The 21,151-nt window shown below is 39.2% G+C and overlaps 1 protein-coding gene across 1 annotated transcript in view; it reads right to left on the bottom strand.

Moving 5' to 3' along the window:
* Window positions 1-6,092: 6,092 nt before the first annotated feature.
* The window catches only part of CTPS2 (CTP synthase 2), a 59,512-nt gene continuing 44,453 nt past the window's right edge, over window positions 6,093-21,151 (bottom strand). Inside the window, exons 15-19 of the mRNA XM_083854411.1 lie at window positions 19,998-20,053; window positions 19,189-19,285; window positions 17,675-17,819; window positions 9,345-9,455; window positions 6,093-7,693 (exon numbers count right to left, since the gene is read on the bottom strand). Of these exons, the coding sequence (XP_083710537.1) occupies window positions 9,386-9,455; window positions 17,675-17,819; window positions 19,189-19,285; window positions 19,998-20,053 (368 nt within the window). The 3' untranslated portion in view covers window positions 6,093-7,693; window positions 9,345-9,385. The remainder of the gene's footprint in view (window positions 7,694-9,344; window positions 9,456-17,674; window positions 17,820-19,188; window positions 19,286-19,997; window positions 20,054-21,151) is intronic.

The raw sequence follows: 21,151 nt of genomic DNA, 5'->3' as shown, positions 1-21,151 counted from the left end.
TTTCATGAAGACAGTTACATCTGCCATAAAGTTTGCTTCTCCTCTAACTACACAGTCAAAGTGTTAACCCATGTGAAAAAAGTCAGCAAAGCAGAGGGTATTAGTTCAGACAGCAGCAGACACTCATTCTTATATCAAGTTCATTTTCCTGAACACTACAGCAAATGTTACCAGAATTTTTTAAGCCTGTACAGTAGAAACAAAACTGACATAAATTAGCAGCCTTGTAAATTAAGGCTCCTTACTGTTAAAGAACAAAACAAACAGACTGTGTTACCGTCTTTTATCTTTTTCACACTCACATTTTCTTCTCACACAATGAGACAACCAACAGATGTTGAACAAATCATTGTGGAAAAAGCAGTTTCAGAGGACTGCCACTGGCACATCTTAATTTGTACCAAGATTTTTACTCTATACAGTCATATTTTAAGCTATGATCTTGGGTGAACTTTTACATTTGCAGCACTGCAACAATATAAAAAGCACACAAGCATGACCTTTGTGTGATTCCTCTGACCCACCCTGGTAAGCTTTCTGTCAAAAGTCTCAAATAAAACAATCCCAGGAGTTCTTTGACACACTGCTCAAATTAACAAGCAATCATGTCTTTATTCCCCAGCGAAGTCAGAGCTCCATTACCCTGAGCAAAGAGCAGATCATTACATGTATAGTCTCATCCCTAATTCACTCAGTTACATGAGCAGCAAATCTCCTAATATCATACCCCTCAGAAGTATTCTCTCCTGCTCACAATATTATGTTGCTATCTAACTTCATGTAGCCAGGAGAGCTCTGTATCTTCAGTGAGTTGGAGAGAAATCTCTGTTGGTCAAAACCTTTTTTTTTCTTAAAGATTGTGTAAAACTGAAATTAGATACTCTCAAGAGTGATAGCCCTGTAAGTTTGTAAACAGAAGTCTGGCAGTAAGATAACATACACAGAAAAATCTTTAAATTGTTAACCTGCTTCAAACACTATACACTAGCACTATTCAAACTTTGTAAAAGATGGCACATTTTGGTCCTAAGACTAAACACAGGGGAAGTACATTAGCAAACCACAAGCCTTAGAAGTCAATGTTTTGACTGGTCAAAATTTTGGATGCCTTTTCAATTTCTCAAACCTAGAGACTCAACCAAGGCATATTATTAGGCAGGTATGTTAAGAAGAGTTCAAGCTTTTCCAGGCATTGGAACTATGCTGAGAACAGTTTTATGTATACAGGCAATGTATGTATGTATCCCTTTTTGGGATACACTAAATTAAAATCATGGGTAGGACAGATGATGAGTAGCATATCCAGCAGAGGAAAAGATAATAAGCTAGTGCCTGAGGCTGGCACTAGCAGAAGCACAAACTGGCACAGGCTCTTACAAGCCAGCAGGAACAATAACTGCATGGACGAAGCAGCGAGGCAGAAATTTCCATCCATAGGAGAGAAAAAAGAGGGGAGGTGCTGTCACTCCTTCCTGTTCAGTCTGTGCCACCCCAGAGAAAAGAGTTCAAGACTTACTTGCCCAAAACCAGAAAGCCTCTTTTTTTATGGAACAGGTTTAACAAACTGGAGTCCTGTCCTCTGGCTCTTTTTCCAATGACAGTTTCTGTATTTTGTTTAATATCTATTTAGAATTCATACACAGTCTAAAGACATGGGCTCAGGTGCTCTCCCTCCCTCCCTTCCAAGGAACCTGTGTCTCACCTGCAGAATTGTATCCTTGCTGTTTTTCCAACGTAGAACCAGTGGGGATTTTGGCAGATGGCCCTGATATTATGAGACCCATGAAGATTGGTACTGAGAACTGGCTTTAACCTTGAGGAGTGGGCAGTCCCCAGAGGACAGGGGCCTGGCTGTTTCTGAAACTCAGGAGGAAATTGGTCATATCTCCTACGTCCTGGGGGTGTGCTCTAGGAAACAAATAGTTATGTTTCCAGGGAAGGAGGCACTACATGATAACTCACGACAACAGATTCTACTGCTGCGGTCTCTTGTGTGGAGCTGGTCCCAGCAAGGGCAGTCAGAGATGTTTACCCAAGCACCCACACTGGGGACATACATGGACAGGCCCCTGTGGCTGGGCTTCAGCAAGAAAAGTTTGCTAAATTCAAGGCTTTGACTAACACCAAAATTGGTTTGAGGCCCAAGAGAAGAATGAATTTTTTATTCTGGGGAAATTCAGGCTGTCTAGGGGTGAGACCGCTCAACTGAACCCCCCAAAACAAGGGAGCCAGATACATCTAGCTGATTAGTAACAATGAGTAGATGGTAGTGACTGATTTCCAGTTCAGCACCTACACCTATCAGGACCTGTCAGGAATAGAATCATCTGACCAAGCATATGTATCTCAGCCATTTGGGCCAGGCTCTTTTTTAAGGTTTATGCCAAGAAAGAAGCAGTACCCACAGGTAATTCATCTGATCTGCTAAGGCTGACTGAAAAGTTCCTGGTTTGTCTGCTGAGTACAAAAGCAGCCTGTGGTGAGTAGCTCACATATAGGCATCAATATTTAGCCTTGCAGATGCTTATACAGGCATGGCCCACAAGGCCCACAAGGACTGTCTGTGATGCTGTATTTTGCAGTGTCCCATCACTCAAGCAGGACACTTAGCAAGCTCAAAGACCCAGGTCAGGTGACTCCAGGACTGTGCTGGAGTTCAGTTTCTGGTCTTACATGAGAACACATCCCCAGCAACTCAGAGCATGGTGCCTGTGTGGAACCTTGAGGAAGCTTTCTATAATTAAAGAAAAAAAAAAAAAAGGCTGATAGGAAGGTGAATACAACACCAATACAGGATAGCAACCATTTTTGGTTATCACAGGGTATCTCCATATCTCCATGGTTTGAAAGCTTTCTGCTGGCACACACTCACTGGATAGACAGCAGAGGCATTCTGTGGCAGTGTTCTTCCCCAGGTGGGTTCAGAACTGAATTACACCAGGTTTTGGAATGAATATTCTAATTTTATTTCTTAAAAAGGATCTGAGGTTTGGTGCACAACAGCTGTTGTGGGAAATCAATCACATGTAGTACAAAGGTTTGCTACAAAACTGCTCTATTTCTCCAAATTGCAAATCTCTACTTAGGGAATGAGGATGGTGTTCCAAAGGTAGCAAAAGCAATATTCAAACAAAAAGACACCTGAGGTCATATTTTTATTGCTCAGATTGACTCTGTGAAATCAGGATTTACTGAAGCTGCTATTGGATGAGGATACGTTATGCAGAAGCTCAGAGCAGACTATCCAAACTATTCCTTTAAATATATGGAGTTTTGGATTATGCTTTAATCCAAGACTTGGGTCGGTCCTTAGGTTATCCAAATGATGCTTCTGTGAACTTCACCAGCATCTTCCAACTTTTAAGTTTCTTAAATTATTATCTGAGGGTCCATAGAAATAGAAAAATATAGCCTTACTTTTCTAGGAGCACTCCTGAAACACAGAATATTGTCCACACTTCAGGAAAAACTGGTTTTCTAGGCTCTGATCCAAATTTGTGAGAGCACATTACCAGGAGTCCAATAAGGCAACCAATTTCTTCAAATGAATTAGGATGTTACAAGCAGGGCAAATATTCTATATACAAACAAATCATCAAAGTCTAAGATTAAAGTACACAATTTTTACAAGATGAAAGACATTTTAATAGACTTTATTCCAGCAGTAGGTCAGCTAGGTCATAGAAGGATGTTAAATCCTGCAATCCGTGAGGCATTTTAAAGAGCAAGAAACCAGACAGTACTCAAGATGACTTACTTTTATATGAATAAAGAAGAGTAGAACTTGTCCACTTCTGTGTTCCATGAAAAGCTAATTCACATTAAAAAAAATTTAAAAATGTTTACAGATAAAATCAAGACAATCAACCAGAGACTGGAAAATTAGAATTTCTGAAATTGCTATTCAGAGGAAATTTCCAACTGAGGCAATATAGCCATTTTCTTTGGACATCTAATAGATGCTGATGTAAATATTCTGAGCCATTTTAGCAGAGCTATACAAATATGAGCCTGCTGCATAGTAGAACATATGCAGACTCTTCATGTAATTATTTTAGATGAGGTCTCGATTCATTTCACCCTGTTAGCACATGGTAGTTACCAATTCAGACACAACTGAATATCTGAAAAATCGAGACAGTACTGAATAAAGGGAGAAGTGTCTGAGATACTAAGTTCATTGTCACCAAAAATACAAAGGCTGCTACCTGAGAAAATGTGAGAAATCCTTGAACAAAGTACCAACCATGTCAACAGTGGGGACAAGGTGAAGTGATAAGAGGAAGAGTTTGTCTGGAAGTTATCACAGAGGTAACAGCTACCAATTCACTTTGCTGCAGGGAAAAACTAAGCACTGTATGGAATAAAATTCTGAGGCACAGAAATACACCACAACTCCCAAGCAGATGTCCCAGGGAAGAAGCCTCCTACTTGTGTGCAAGGTGAGGTGTTACTCAGCCCTAGGTACAGAAACAACTGTACATTTGTCTGCTTCCCTGTCATGCTGAGTGAGTTTCTGCAGAATGCTGGAAGAAGCCACATGTTCTCCCAAGGGCAATATTATTCTGATTGCCCCTTGCTTCACCTTGCCCTCTTTCTCAGCAGATTTTGGTCACTTCACATATGCAAACAGTGAAGTTGTAGGAAATGAGCTTCAGCTAGTCCCACACCAGTTTCCACAGCCTCTGTTCACTTGGGCTAATCTGGCTTCGCTGCCAGCTCAGAAGTCCTCTGGGCTGTAATCACACTCTCTACTGTCATTGATACACACAGAGTTTGGGGAGAAACTTTCATTTGCATTGCAACGACAGCTGTAACACAGCTAAGGAGGTTAGCTCAGGTTGGTAAGTTATTTGTTGCTTTTACTTTTGACTCTCCCTTATCTCCTCCGCATCATTTTGGGCAGCAAGCCCCTGCCCTTGTGATTGTTGACAATCTGCCTTTTCTTTCCTGAAAACTTCCTTTAGCTTTGGGCTGCAATTCCTGCTTGCACAGGTTCTTGCAGAGAACTCAACCTTTATTCTTAAGGTATTGCTCAGAACTTCCAGTGTCTTCCTGGCAAGCTAGGGCTTAGATGCCTCTAGAGGATTTCAGGAGTATGTCAGAGTCCATGAATCTCAGGTCACAGTAGGGGGTTTTTGGTACTACTCTGAATCAGCAGCCATGCTCTCTGATATTAATATAGCTTTAGAAAAACGGCAACCTAATGCAGCACCTGGCCCACCCTCCCACAAGAACTCCCTGATGAGGAATAGTCTGTTTGGTCAAGCAAATTCTCCTTTATGAGATCCAACCTCTGCAGGTGTTACACATTAGCACATGAAGGTTATGTCTCCAAGCAGTTAAATAAGAGGAAGAAACCTCACCTTCAGGGTAGTATGCATTAGGTATGTTAGGCAAGTGCTAAAGGACCTCACCTGTAAAGCTGACAGTGAAACAGGAACCCACACTGCAATACATGACTAGTGACACTCAGTAAGATACAGTTCTGTCCACAGAATCAGAAGGGTGCAATACCTACCCTGCAATCCCATCCAAACTTGGATGCTGCTCCTCTTCTTTAGAAACAAGCAGAGCTTCTGGTCCAACTCAACCAAGCCACCAAACTTTCTGTGCCCTTCACTGCACTCCCTCCTGCTGCACCACGTCTCTCTTGAACTGGACAGCCCAGAAGTGGACACAGCACTTTGTGTGTGACCTCACCAGGACTAAACAGGGGGGAAGGATTGCCTTCCTCAGCCTGCTGGCAATACTCATGAGGCAGCCGAGGATCTGGCTGGAAAAGGCTTGTTTGCCTTCTTCCATTTCAGCATGCTGCTGCTTCCGTCAGCTCAGGTATGAGATGGATCCCTTGTGGCAGAACACTGCTTTGACATGAAAGAGCACTGGCCAGGGTGCTCTTCCAGCTACACTCCAGGTCAGATGTATTTTGACCCCTCTTGTTTTCTGATAAAACACAGTTTCTCACAGACAATACAACTGGGACATGATTAAATGATGAATTCTTTCCTTAACACTGCAGCTCACAATTGTTACCAACATAACCCAATTGTCACCATGATTCTTTAGTAGGTATCCAAACACTTCCAAATAATACCTTTTATTGAAAATGTTTTGAAAATACATTTGCACATTACAGACAATCTTAGGAAATTCTTCACTTTTCACAAAGCAGTGAGCAGTGTCTCTCTCTCACTGGGGAAGACATACAGTGACACCAATTCCATTGTCAGTATTTCTAAGGCACATGTTCACAAACTACTTTAGGAAAGGGCAGCCATAAAAATACATTTTACATTTCATTACCATTAAAGCTTCTTTTAGTGAAGAGACAAATTTGCTGTGTAACCTGAGACTTTCTAGAGCAATGCACAGCTCTCAAACTTGCTGTTTTACAAAGCTGTAATAAGGAACATGGTCCTTCTTGTTTTGTGCAGACATTAACTTTTGAAGAATTAAAGAAGACACTTTGCCCAAAACCAAAATGAAACACAATGCTCAAAATTCAGAATTTTTCTTTATAGGAAAGTGTGTTCCAAGCATCTGGAGCCCATCAGTTACACAGCCCAGGTTCAGCTTCTGCAACAGGTCTGATGATGCTCCACTGCTAATGGGATCCTTACACCTCTTACACCCTAATGCTGCCTTGCATTCAGAACAGCACCTCTCACCTTCCCCTTCTGCCCCAGTGGTTCAGGCTCCAGCCCTGGCTTTGGAGGGCTGCCTGCAGTTGTGATGCAGTGGAATAACTTGTGATTTCTAAATCAAAGCACATCATTCCATTCTACTTGGGAATAAGTCCCACAATGATGGAGTGGTCACAGGATGCAGGAAAACAAGGGTGAACCTTACTTAATTTGCTTCATACTTATTTACTCCCATTAACTGAGTGTGGCAGAGCTGAAGCCCAGACAGCACCCCAGGTTTATGACTGGTTTTTCTACAACTCACACTAGTGTTAAAACTGGAGTTTAATATATGAATGTATTTACTTTCTCTCTTACAAAATACAAAAATGAAACCACCTTCTAATATTACTTCTGTAATTTTGTAGGTCAGAATTATGTTCAGTATTATCAGACTTCCAGAGGAAATAGAGCAACTGAATTTATGTGAAATCAAATCACTTATAAAAGCAAAGTGAAAAAACTTGTATCCAACATTAATTACTATAATCACATAGAGCTGAGATACAGCAACCCTTTTTCATTTGTACTTATTGAACAGCAAAAAAAAGTTAAAAAAAATATATACAAGCTCAATAGGGAAAAAAAAACCTGAAACCATTTTCTACTGCTCAAGAGTAAGACAATTTTCCTTTAAAAGTTTTAGTGCATTCCCCACCTCATCCCCAAGAACTAAAGTGTTTTTTCTTCTGTTCCAAGGCAAACTGAAACGAGTCAAATCTTCCTTCAAAACAAGAAAGCTGTGAATTAGTGAAATGATATATATTCACCTGAGATCACTCTGAAATATAGGACAAGATAATAATGATTAACAGCTAAGGTGCACAACTGTTTGGTAACTTTTGAAGAGAAACAGCATTTACACAGAACAGGTTTTGCTACAGAACAGTAAAACTGTAATCTGTAATGAGAATTATTGAACAAAGTAGAGGAAGAAACAGTATGAGAACTGCAAGCAGCTTACTCTTCTACTTTCTTCTATTCAATATTGTTCTGTTCCCAAGTTTCTGTAACATAAAAAGAGGGAGAGAAAGGAAGAATAAATGCAAAAAAATCAATTATTAAAAATATTTAATCTGTAACAGTTTAATTAATGCTTATGTAATTTTCACTCTAATTTGTTGACTCATTTCAAAGTAGTCCTACGTAAATGCTACAAGTAGATGCATTTTATCTGCATCAAGCAGCCTAAAGTGAAACCACAAAGCTAAATATAGTCTACATGGGTATCCAGCTCTGATTAATGGGTAGAATTAACCATGAGATAAAAATAAATAAGCCAATGCTTTTCATTCTTTTATATCTGTATTTAGTTATTTAATCTTTTCTAGAGTAATTCTGTTGAATAACAACTGGTATTCACTAGTGACATGTTCAAACAAAATCAGCTTGGCTACTGATAACCACTTAAAAACATCACAAAAGTACGTTTATCCAAGCACTGAACAAGTCATGCTGCAACAGTAAACAGAACTACCATCCATAAATTCCACTGAGGAAACAAGGTCTTTTCCAGAGGGACTGTCCTGTACCTTGTGTTGGTCTCAAGAAACAGAACCATTGTGATGTTTGGAGGTGGGAAGGATCCAGCCAAGAGTGAAAAGGAACATTTTGTCTACTTATTTTTTTGGTTATTTTAGGACAGGCATCAGTACTGTATGTACATGTACCGGATCATTAAATGATTTAACATCCTGTTCTTCACTCTCATGATTTGGGGATGGATCATTATCTCTAACATGCGGTACAGGAGAGCAAAAAAGAATTCAATTGAAAATCACAGAAGAAACCCATGCATCTAAGGACTGAACTCCAATTTCCAGTATCACCTGCCACTACTTTGATCAGGAGACCATCAGGCAGAAATGCATCGTTCATATGTAGCCTTAATTGCCTGTCTGGCACAGCTGTTTAGTGTCAACACCATGTGAGACATAATCAGTGGGGAAAGTGCCCTTCTTACAAAAGTGCTCAGAAATACTGAGAAGCTGAATGAGAGTGTCACACCAGCCCCAGCTCTGATGAATCTGCATAGGAAAAATAAAGTAAGACCAAGTTTCAAGCCGAGATCCTGCAGAGATCAGGTGTGTCACAGGAAATCACAATCTCCATACTAAAAGGAAATCTATGATTACCATGTTTACAGGTGAATAAACAACCAATCCAACATCACTCTGGCAAAGCCTATGGCAAACAAGGCTACAATTTTATAAAACCTATTTATATCTTTATTACTCTGCAGATTAAATACAAGTATTTATGTTGGGATGTCTTTGTCGTATCAATGCATCAGATGCAATTACAGGTGAATATTAAGGCAAAATAAAATGAAGTGATTCTAGATTGTAAACTGAAGACACAAAAAATAAAATGTAATTTAAAAATGTATTTTTAATATATCTTCAAACACTAACACAAGTTGGTTTTGTACAGCATCCTACATAAAAGATTTACCCCAAATACTTAGCAGACTTTAACATCACAATTTTAGAGTTAAGCAGCAGAAGACACAAACAATTAAATGCTACAAACGAGAAAGAAGACATAAGCTCTCAGATGGGACTTGAAACAAATGGGAGAATTAAGTTAACTTTATCTCCTGTTTTAAGTCTAGAATAAATCAGTGTCATAAAGCAGTATCAAAACATTTCAGTTTACCTCAATAGCATCATCCATTCCTGTGCTCTCATATAATCATTTCAGCTTGTGTCAGAATAAGGAAACTCTTTTTCTGGAGAGCTGTCATCACTTAGGTCACTGTAGCTGTCACTGTTGGAACCAATAAGAATTCAGAAAGAGCTAAACCAAGTATTTTATTTCAAGCCCTCCAACCCATGATGCATATGATCAACACTTTCCTCAAATGCAACACATTTCCAGAAATCTTCCTTAGGCTCATGCTAAAAACATGGTATTTTATAACACCTTCCTCTAAAGGAATGGGCTGAAGTTTGGAGTTTAAGATCTGATACAAAATAATGCTCTATCTGATAAACAGTACGTTAAGTTTCCTTCTGCTTGACTTCTGTGCATTCATTCTGTATTTTGCTGGTGCTGTGTGTCTATTATCATGGTTAACAAGATCGATAATAACAGTATAAAATAAAAGTAATTTCTCCCTTATGGTAAAGAAAATCATTGTTTTAACAACAACAACAAAAAGTTAAGACAACTTTATTAGCTCACAATTCATCAATTTACACTTAAATTACAATTCTTGCTCTTCTAGTTAGAACACAAACAATTTTCATTGCACAAGCAATATCCTGACAGTTATTCTAGAGGTTTTATCCTCTTTTGCTGTGTCCTGAGAGAAGCAGACTGGTTTTCAGAGACTGCCATGCAAGTGATTGTTTTATAAGTGGCAAGAACAAGGAAACAGTGAAGAACAGGAATCACCACAGTGACTGAGAGAAAGAAGTGCCCACAAACCACATTTTCAGTCAGTGTTGATGTCTATTTGATCTCCAAGTTTATCTTAGATTTCAGTGTGCTTCAGAAGTGCCTCTGGCTTCAAGCCCTCCCTACTATACTTCACTTCTATGGTCTGTTTTCCAGATATTGTAATTTCCCCAGATGAGAAGCCAGCAAAGGGTGCCCAGGGAACTGCTAAGTACTTTTGAGCAGCAGTAATTCTGATCACTCCTGTGACCCTACAGAGCACAGGCCATGGGTAGCACAGTACAGGTGGGGATCTCAGACCTCATTTGTGTGGGAACATCATGCCAGCCTTGGCTACCAACTCTGTGCCAGCCACTGACTGCTCAGCTGTCTTGTCACACTTCCCCTTCACCGCACACCCCTTCATCCTCCAGACAAAAGGACCCCACTCATGTCACATTCCCCATCTCTGGGCATGATCTCCTACTGAGACATCAAGCACATGACCCACCCAGACAGCGCCTTATCAGTGGATTCCAGTGACTGCCTGCTGGGTAATGCCTCACGGGAGTCATGCAGCCCCACAGCTGGAGATCTTTGATGAGACTGTGCTGTGAAACAGTGAACAAACTGCACTCAGCCACTCTGGTGCTTGCTACTGAGCACTGCTTTGTAGTCTGAATTTCAGCCTCTCTTCTTTGAGAGAAAAGGAAAACCAAGAAAGAATAGGTAAAAAACCAGACACTTAAACAGAGTGGGACAGGAGGAATAGCACCAACATTCACCCCGTTTAATTTCTACCTTTGTTAGGAAAGTCTCCCACAGTTACAGCAAGTCACTGTACCAAATCTGTGTAAAACAACATAGATATTCTGCCTGCCCTAACATTAGGACTTTGTCTACAGCATTCTGCCCTTTCTCTGAGCGAGACACACACTACTGATGCGGTTCTTATAAAGGGTGTGCCATATCAGGCTAGTGTGAAATGCTGAATTTGATAATTTCATCAGCTGGTGATCAATTACACAGTTCAAGTGAGGAAAGTGTTGTTAACAGTATGATCAAGCATGCCAGATGCACACAGACAAACACAACATCACCAACACTGTACTTACTTTTTTCTGAAAGAACCCATGGAAACATGGAACAAAAATTCAGTATTATTAAAACAGTTTTGCATTTTCACATCACAGCAAAATAGTAAATACTGAACACAGAAGAGTGTAAAACTGATTGTAGAGAACTGCATAATCTTGTGACAGCCCTGATTTAAGTCCAAAGTCTTCAGAGAACTTTTTTCTTTTTCTTTTTTAATTAGCTCTGCTACCCAGTGGCAATCACAGCCCAAAAACATGCCAGAGCTCTGTAAACAACTCAGTATGGGAGTCAGATGCTTAAGTGAAAGTGCACCGACCAATGAGGTGAGTGGAGAACTGCCCAGCTTCATCTCTTGGAGGCAGTCAGGTGTTGATCCCCACTCAGCACTCTCATCATAGGTCCTCCTCCACTCAGTGACACAGGTTTTAGAGGAATTTGCCCACAGAAGTAGTCACACAGCCTGGATGCTTCTATGATTTCACTGACTTACCACCCAAACTTCTTAAGCCCATTTTCAGTTTGCTGAAGCTAAGGCTCACTTGGCCACTAGCACAGAGACTAAAACATTTACTCAGCTGATGACAATTTTGTGCCTGCTCCCACACTGCCCAATTTCAGTATAAAATTTGACACCATATCCCAGGGAAGGGCTGTCATGACTTCTGCATCAGCACCTCACAGTCTCCCCTACTTTAGGGCTGCTCTATGGGGTGTAAGTCAGTTTTTATGTCTCAGAAGCAGGCCACAGGGCAAGAAAGGTAGGGGAAATACCCAGGTAAGGATCAGCCCTTGGGCTTCAGACTCAGGTAGCTGTCAGTCTCTAGTTTCAGCTGCTTGAATGATATGTCTAAGCACAACCAGAACCTGTGGCATCATCTTAAAAATAACAACTTGAGCTCCAAGGAAACTTGAACTTCAAGACTGAGACTGCCAGTGGACTTGAAAGCGAACAGGGACTCGTGAAACTTGGCACACCTACGCCTGTGTGTTACAGCTTCAAACCAGCACTGGTGTCAGCTTTCTAAGATTTACTCTGATATCAAACATATTAGTATCATGTGTAATCTGAAGGAAAACTGTAGGTGGCATTAACCATAAGAAAGCCATCTTTTCTCTTTAGAATAAATGTGTACTTTGTTCCAAATTACAATGAGTTGTACACAGATATTAAACACAAAACCCAAAAAGATGCTTTGTGCTCACAGTTGGTAATATTAAGTAACCTTATTTAAATCTACCAGCTGTGAAAGTGGTGGTGATGAGAAATCAAATAAGCCCAGCTTTCCTTAAGGAATTTTTTCACACTGAGCCAACCACTGAAAAAATACACTTACATTTGCTTCAGCAAGTTTTCTCTCAGTTTGTACTAAAATTAATAAGTCATTATCTTGGGCAGGAGCCTGACACCCACTTCATCTTTTTTGTAACAATTCTTACAACAGTGAACTCCAACAAAAAGGAGCTACGGAGCCCATCTGAGGCCACCAGTTCTAAGACCTGGTGGTTTTGTTGTTGTTTTTTTTTTTTTTTTTTGGGGGGGGGGGGAGGGGTTTGGTTTTGGTTTTTGGGGGGGTTTTTGGTGGGATCTCAAGTATAAAATGGCAGCCAAGGAAAAAAAAACCATAATAAGACTCTATGCAGTGTCACTGCATCTAGTCAGTCACTTTAGTCATTTGGTCACTTCGCTCCTGTAAAATGGGTACTCTGTGAACATTCTGTTTTTCACTTGGAAAATCCAGATCAATATGCTTTAGAAACAATGTATTTGGCAGTTTCAGGGGAGCTTTTCTTTCATTCATTTTTAATGTACAATTGACAAAAAACTCTTTTACCAGAAATGTAAGGAATTAAAACAGTTACCACAGTAATGCTACACCCTGCAAGGAGCCAAGCTAAGTGCATTTCTTCCTCTGTGCAAATTAAAGATACATGAAGTACAGATAAATTAAGTACAGGCTGCAGTTGTTTAAGTTGTTAGGCTTTTGAGGGTTCAGCAAAAGGAAATCTGCAAATTATTATCATTTATTTCCCCACTCCCAAAAGCTGAACTATTAAAATTATTATGCCACTAAAACATTATTTTGAATAAATGTATATTTGCACAATGGTTATAATTGCAGTCACAGTTATTCTTGGTACATATTTTTATGATCATTATATGGTCATAAAAACCACAGATATCATTTATGGTCATAAAAATTTTATCTGACATTTTAAATTATGGTCATCATGATGCTATGCTTCCATAAAACATAATTTCATATTGGAATCCCTCAGCACAAACCCAAAACTCCCCAGTTCTGACTTGCCAGCCACCTGCACTCACGTAACTGGACCTAGGATAACATCTCCATCTGGGATAGGGACCAGCAGTTCCCTACAACCACTGGAGAGCAATGGCCTCCGGCAGCATGTAAAGTATAACTGGCCCACAGAACTGTTATAATGAGCTATTTCCTTCCTTAAAGTGCATTTTCACATAACAACTACAGAAAAGAACTTGAGGTGACTAGCCCAGAAAAGTTTTCACTGTAAGCATCTAACATTTCAATGACAAAGGTAACTGACGTAACTAGCCATTACTAAGTACCAGTATGTTTAAGAAAAGATTTCTTTTAAAACTTTTCCACAGTTTTCTGTAAGAGCTCTGAGGGCAAGAGGGTCTTTGCTGCCCCAACCATCCCCATCTGGGACCTGCACCACTGGAAGGTCACAGAGCACTTGCCTTCTGTGGCAACTGTGGCACTGACTCCTGCTGGTGAGGACACCACTCCTACCAGGACAGCTCCCTCCCCTGGTTCCTGGAGTGTCATCTTTCATGGAGCAGCCCCTCTTGCTGCTCTCTTGACAATCTTCAAGTCACATCTCTGGATTCAGCCAATGGCATAAGCATGATGCTGTGCCAAATACATTCTCAACTGGGGACAATGTACAGGGGACATCAGGCACCAGAACATGTCACACAGGTTTTCTGTTCTGTTCAGAGGTGCTTTTCTCCACAACTGATCTAAAAGACAGCATGCTAATGCAGTAAGCACCATATGGGCAAATTTTCTGAGGTTTTTGGTTTTTTGTTTAATGCACCATTCCTTCTGTTCTCTGGCCACCACTTCTGTTCCTTGTCTCTGAAGACAGCTCATTTATCATCTTTCATTAAAAATTTGCCCAGAACTCAAAAGAGTACTCTGTGACTAGATGGCATTGGATTGGTGCCTCACATTAGCATATTCACTAATGCTTTGCAAAAGTTTTTTTTGGCAGTAGTCAGTGTTGACTATACTTACTCACCTAGGAACACCTCTCCTTTTCTGCATTCCCTCCCTTGTACTGAATATTTGTGTTTAAATTATTTATCTTTAGCTTCTTATCCTTTTCCTCCAAAGATGTCATTATATTCAGCAGAGATTGCTACATTCCCTACATATTTTTTGTTACTTCTTTGTTCCGAATAGAGCTTTCAGCTCCTATTCAAATGACATTATTTGCAAATATAATTAATGCGCTCAGGCTTACTATTGCAGGCCATTAATAAAGGTGCTGGTTGTAGACAAAGAAGAAATAAAGCCTGCTGATGCTAAACTGGATAAGGGGGAAAAACAAACCAAAACAAAACAAGCAACATGGCTTTATCGTACACCAGTGGTTTTGCAACCCATATTATACTGTTCCCAAAGATAAGTCAGTTTTTATTAATTTTTCCAAATGAAACTACATAAGTATCAGTAAAAGCCAACAACATTACATGTGAAGTTCCCCTCTTCATCCACTAGTTTCCTATTAGAACTCTTTGTTTTCTCTTATAAAGCAGTGTACTTGTGGGTATTGTACATTTCGAGTCTCATGTAGTTTTGGTTTTCTTTGTCCTTGAAAATGTAAACATAAACTGCTAGTCTCTCACCACATTCCTCACTTCTATATGAAATGGTGATTTCAGTATTTCCATGGAAAGGTTTGGAAAAGGTCATGATTTAAACCATTCACAAGGAAATGAAGTGCAGGGCTTTGATGGTTGGGCACTTGTGCCACAAAGCACAAGAGGCTGAAACCACAAAGGCAGCAAGGGTGCCCAACTAGTACTTCAAGGAAGTAAGTAACAATTAATCACTGAGTTACTCCGATGCTTTTGTCAGTTCTTGACTGTCTCTTGATGTGCACACCAAAATTTCCAGGAACTAAATTTTCCCCACAAGATGCATTCCAGTCTCAAACTAGGTGTGCTCATGCCTATGTGGGCCTATGTACCTAGGCCTCACAAAAATTTAAGAGACAGCTTATTCACTTTCATTTATTTAGGGCACTCTCCTGGAAGTTGTAATGCACCCTTTAATTTATTATTAGCTTTGCTTATAAGCTAGGGCTTCTGTCCAGATGTCAAATATTCTTAAATTGCACCCTAATTATGGGGCTGTTAAATGTTCTGGAGCAATAGTTTCCTGTTAAGACTCTCACACTGAAATACATATTTCCCTTTATCTCAGGACTTCATCATTCACTCTCTTTTTAGTGTTTATGGTAGCCTTGCACAGGTAATCTGCTCAGCTTGCTGGTCTCCACAAATTCCCTTGCAGCTTACTTTGCTCTAGTCAACAGCACGACTACAACTGGTGTGGGTGGTGCTGGATGAGGTGTGCAGAAAATCCTCTCCTCAGATTTCTTTCAGTCTTGCTAGGACATGCCTTAGCTTCACAACTCAATGAAATCACCAGCATTCTGGGATTTAAAGGTTTACACTGGAAATCTTTCCACTCAGCAGGTGGGTATGTTAATATGAGTGTGTGTGCTGTAATTAACACTGCAATTCCCTCCCAAACATTCTTCTGTACAAAATCTTCTTATTTTAGCCTCAAAATGCCTTCTTATTTCAGTGCTCTTTCTCAAGACATAGGGGGACTGCTGTGTAACTAGGTAAATAGCAATATCTGCAATTTTATATATTATGTTTTGAGGTGTGGATTTTTGTATTTGCTAAATGTTTAAGATTTGGTAGAAGTTTATTCTATAAACACCAAAGAAAAAAAAAAAGAGTTGTGTATACATTTTGAATAATTAATTCAATTAAGTCTAAGTGGGTCAAATTTTCAGTAATGGCTGAAATTTTAGGTCAGGGTTAGACAGCATAGTTGTTATAATGCTAAGGGATTTAAATTAGCAGGACACATGCAGATCACTCATTTAAAAACGTAATTTTTCTTTATCTCAGAGAAATAAATAGGGTTATTTATGGGACAAAGCAGTGTAAGAACAGATATTGGGGCCTGTGAAAAGAGATGAAATGTGAGTTAGAGTGGCCACAAGAGGGTAAGACTGAAGATCAGTGTGATGGAAGACTCTGCCTTGCCAAGCACCACAAAAATTTGATCTGTATATTGCACCAGCACACCTTTTAAAAGGTAGCTAATGTTATGACCACTTCTAACAATAACAGGCTAAGGTAATAGGAGTGTTTCAATCAAGCTGTAGTGTGCAAACCAGAAATTAATTCTCTTTGTATGTACATCATTGCACAACCCAGCAGAGTGAATAAAAACTGACACCCATAAAGGAGTAAGGAACCAAAACAAATTGGTGTGGTCTGGCCTGGCTATTTTCCCATTATTACTCAAACTTGAACAAAATTTCTATTTCTCTCTTAACAAACAGAACTTATTTTAATAAAACACAAGACGCATGAAAAAAAAAATCAACCCACAAAATTAATAAGTTTGGTGTCTTGTTTACAGGAAAAGCTAACATGCCAGACTTGGATCTGTTCAATGTTACTATTCAGTCATTTTATGATTTTATTTATTTTTTTTATTTTTGTTATTGCACCTAAACCTTCTCACTGACTTCTTTATTATTGGTATTATAATGAAATTTTAACTGTTATTAATATCATTGAAGTAAACAAGAATTAGTTAATCCTGGCTAAAAAAACATTGGTACATTCAATAAACCAAAGTCTCTGTGTCCAAGAGACCAAGGAGAGTTTTGGCTGAACCATCCAGTCCTGACCTAGGTCCAAATCCTTTGGAAAATCTAAAGGTATCCCAACTGTTTTATTTCAGACCTGTCTCTGAAAGATAGTATTTATTATTTAGCTACTGCAAAATAAATCAGTGTTTTATTTGTTGTTGCTATCATCTTTCAATAACAACTAGGTATGAATTTCACTTAATTGCTTGATCCTCTAGTAAATCTTACTCCCTATGAAGCTACTGTCAATGGAGGTTAACACAGGAGGCCCCTATCTTCATTTGAATTTATTAACTTTTTTAAAACTTTTTTTATGATTGTAATGTGGAGTTCTGTCTTTAGCCCTAATAGCCTCTGAAAAGGAAGAAGTGAGGAATTGTGCTTCCTGCTTACAGGTTATCTTATACCCAGGTATATGACATTCAAACACAGCCACAAGTAAATCAAAACATGAAAAACTCCTTTTCCTCTTTTGGGCTTCTGAATTGGAGGATGGGATAGTCCCTTCAAAAATGTGACTGTCAAACTGCAGGCAAGCAACAAAGAAAGATTACCTTGGAGACAATTTACATCCACGCTGCAGGTATGCATTCAGGGTCCCAGTTGCTGCTAGCAACAGTCCAAGGTATGGAGGTGAAGGTTTCATAGGCCTTGAGGAAAATTCTGGGTGGAACTGAACTCCCACAAAATATGGATGATCTACAAGACAGACATCAAAGAAAATTACACAATGTAGGAAGAAGATAGTAGAAAAATTTTTAGGAAAAAACCTTATTGAAGACTTCAGACTAGTGTCCAGAAGCCAGAGCAGCACATGTGAATTTAAGGGTGAGACAGCAAAAAACTTCTTTCCACAAAAAGCAACTGACAATAGAGGCAGAAGGTTAGTAGGGCAAACTAAGGAAAAATCACTTTATGATTCATAAAAACTGAGTAAGAAATCTGCACCAACATGTAAGGGTGGGGGGAGAGGGGCACAATTGGAAAATTCATAAAGTTTACATTTATCATGTTATTTTCATAGTATTTTGGTTTCCAGTATGTATCTATGCATGTCTATTTAGAACAATATGCTCAAAGCAGGGACAAACTCAAGTTAAATCAGGTTGCTGATGCTTTGTCTAGTCAAGTTTTAAAGGTCTCTGCTGCAAGGATGAAGATTTCACAAACTCTCTGGGTAATATACTCCAGTAATGTCATATACTTTGGCTATACTGGATGTATACACATTTCATATACTCAAGCAAAATTGAACAAGTATTGGAACATGACCAAGAATATCTGAGGGTGCTTAGGGTGCAGGGCAATGTCACTGTGAAACTGGCATATAAATAAAAATCTATGAAAGGCCAGAGTTCCCTGATGACTAGAAAAAGGCAGTCACCATGCCTTTTTTCAAGACAAAAAGAAGGATCTGAGGAACCACAGAACATTCCTGACCTTCAGAACATGAAGGTCAGGAAGACTGGTACAACAAGCCTGAGAAGAATCTGTCTTTGGATGCAGAGAGAGCACTGGCTTTCCTTAATTCTGACTTTAGCAAAGCTTTTCATATGGTTTCCTACCCTTTAAGTTATGGGTAGACCACAAAGTGTGTTAAAAAAATAGTCAGACTTCTGGGTTCAAAGAACATTGGTGAGTGGTTTGAAGTCCAAGCAACAGCATACTTGGAGATACTCAAAACTTGACTGGTACAACTCTGGAGAACCTGACCTATATTTGAAGGTAGCCCTGTGCTGAAGCAGAAGGTTGGACTATATGACCTCCCAAATCACTCGATGATTCTGCATAGCCAAATCCCCCTGAGCTAGATTTAGGACCTTTTGGGAAAGGAGCACATTTGTCCCACATAATCAAGTACATGCACAGTCTTTGCAAAGTATGAGACTTTTCCTAACATACTCTGAGTTTTCACCCATTGTAATACACAGATGGAGTTAGCAGTATCCCCCAAAATAATCTTGGCTGTTATGACAGCTAAATATTGTGCCTAAATCTCGTTCAACCATCTATTCTTTATACAGTTTCAATAGATGCAATAAGTATTACAAAAAAGTAAGACACTCACTCTCCAGTTCAATAATTTCCATCCTGCTCCCTTCTGTATCATGGCCAACAAATTTCAAACCTTTCTCTTCAAAGCAGTGAGTCAATTCTGGGTTCACCTGAAACATTAAAAGCAGTAATTAGTGTAGTTCTGTTTATTTTTTGATTTAACAAACAGTAGCAGTTAATTGTAATGGCTTTTACATGCATACAAAAATTAAGAGAATTGGGCAAGGGTTGGGAACATTTGCTTTCTTGTTTTAACAACTCTGGCATAAATTCGTAAAAGTGGACATGATTATTAAATAAAGAGATTAATCAGTTATTTAAAAGTTGCTATGCAACATTCAACAATTTAAGCCAGGGTCCCTTCTGCTTGCTGCCCTTCTGAATCCAAGCAGCCTGCATTCCCCCTTTTTTAAATGGCCCACTAGATGTAGACTGACCTCCCCTTTGAGCTGTGACAAAAGCTGTGCTACAGCTCTTCCTTCAAACTGAGGAGCTCTGCAGTGAGCTGTCTCATTTCCTGGATGATGTTTTAACCACCCAGTTAATATCTAAAGTTTGAACAGGTTTACCATCATTACATTCTCCTCCCTTTTAAGGAAGGTTAATATTGTCTGAATCAGTTACTGCATGCACATATCTGATAGTTCAGGCCCCTTTAGAGACACTGATGGAGTCAGATCCCTTTCGAACTACCTCAGAGATAACTCCAGGAGTCCACCTCATGTGTGTCTTCTTGAAAGACAGTATTTTGAAAGTATTCAGGCACCTCATCTCAGATGTTTGCACACAGAGGAGTGGACCCATACAAAGGACAGTGCTTACCTCATATCGATGCCTGTGTCGCTCCTCCACAAACATTTCATCACCATAAAGCTTCCCTAAATATACAACAAAAGAGAAATTAAAGCCAATGTGTTACTTTAATAGTTGCTATAATACTCCTTGTAATTTAAACCTCAAGAAAGTCACATTTAACACGTTAAACATAACAAGACATTATTCACCTCACTGCGTTTTTTTATTTTTCGTGAGTGATGACTAGTATCTTTTAATTTACGGTTACCTGAGTTTATTCAGGATTCATATTCAATATTCCTTGACTAAAAATAGCTTAGGCAGACTAGAATCTAAACACACTTTAACTAATTTAAATTGTAAAGCTAAAAAAAAAAAAGTCTGAGTGAACCAGCAATGTAAAATCCCTTCAGGGTTTTAAAACAGTTGCACACAAAAGATGCAGGCAAGGAAGCCTTTTAGTAGCATCTGTTCCATTTTAATAGATTATGCATGGCACCTGGCATAGTACCTCTGAAGAACAAACAGAGAATATTGCTGTTCTGTTTTCCTGATCTCATTACCCAAATGACTCTTGCAGTCTTCTGTGCGTCATCTTGAACACTCCACATTTCACAGCAACAAGAAGTGAGTTAGAGGTATGCAGTAAACCAGATTTTAATCATATCTCTTACTTAGAATCATGGCTCAAACTTCGCTCTCAATTTACACTAAGGTAATGAAAATTACTGTCTTGCTAGAGGGTTGCTATATGAAATAAACTGCCAAGAATATCTTCAAAAACTGTAGAATGATAGTACTGGCATTTTACAAAAACATGGTGTATGTCTTAATTTTAAGAGACCACCTTTTCAAAACTATAATTTCCATCCAAGTTGTAAAGCCTAAGAAAAACAAATCAGACTGCCTGACTAAACTACCATAGCTTTTTATGATTCTTTCTAAAGATTTAAACAGATCTGAACAACCCTTAATATTGGTCAAGAGTTACAACACACGTTAATTTTTGTTACTTTTCCAAGAAGTGTTAAAGTCAAACTTGTACACTGTGATATGCATATCTGTATCACATGTAGGCAAAGTATCACCCAGGCTAGTTAGATCACTAGTATGGGCACCTCTAGAATTGCAGATTTTTCATTAAATGTGCATATGGATTACACTTTGGTCTCCTGCTGAAG

Source organism: Zosterops lateralis, assembly GCF_965231275.1.
Source record: "Zosterops lateralis genome assembly, chromosome: 2".
NCBI lineage: Eukaryota > Metazoa > Chordata > Aves > Passeriformes > Zosteropidae > Zosterops > Zosterops lateralis.
This window is presented reverse-complemented; position numbering and strand designations above follow the sequence as displayed.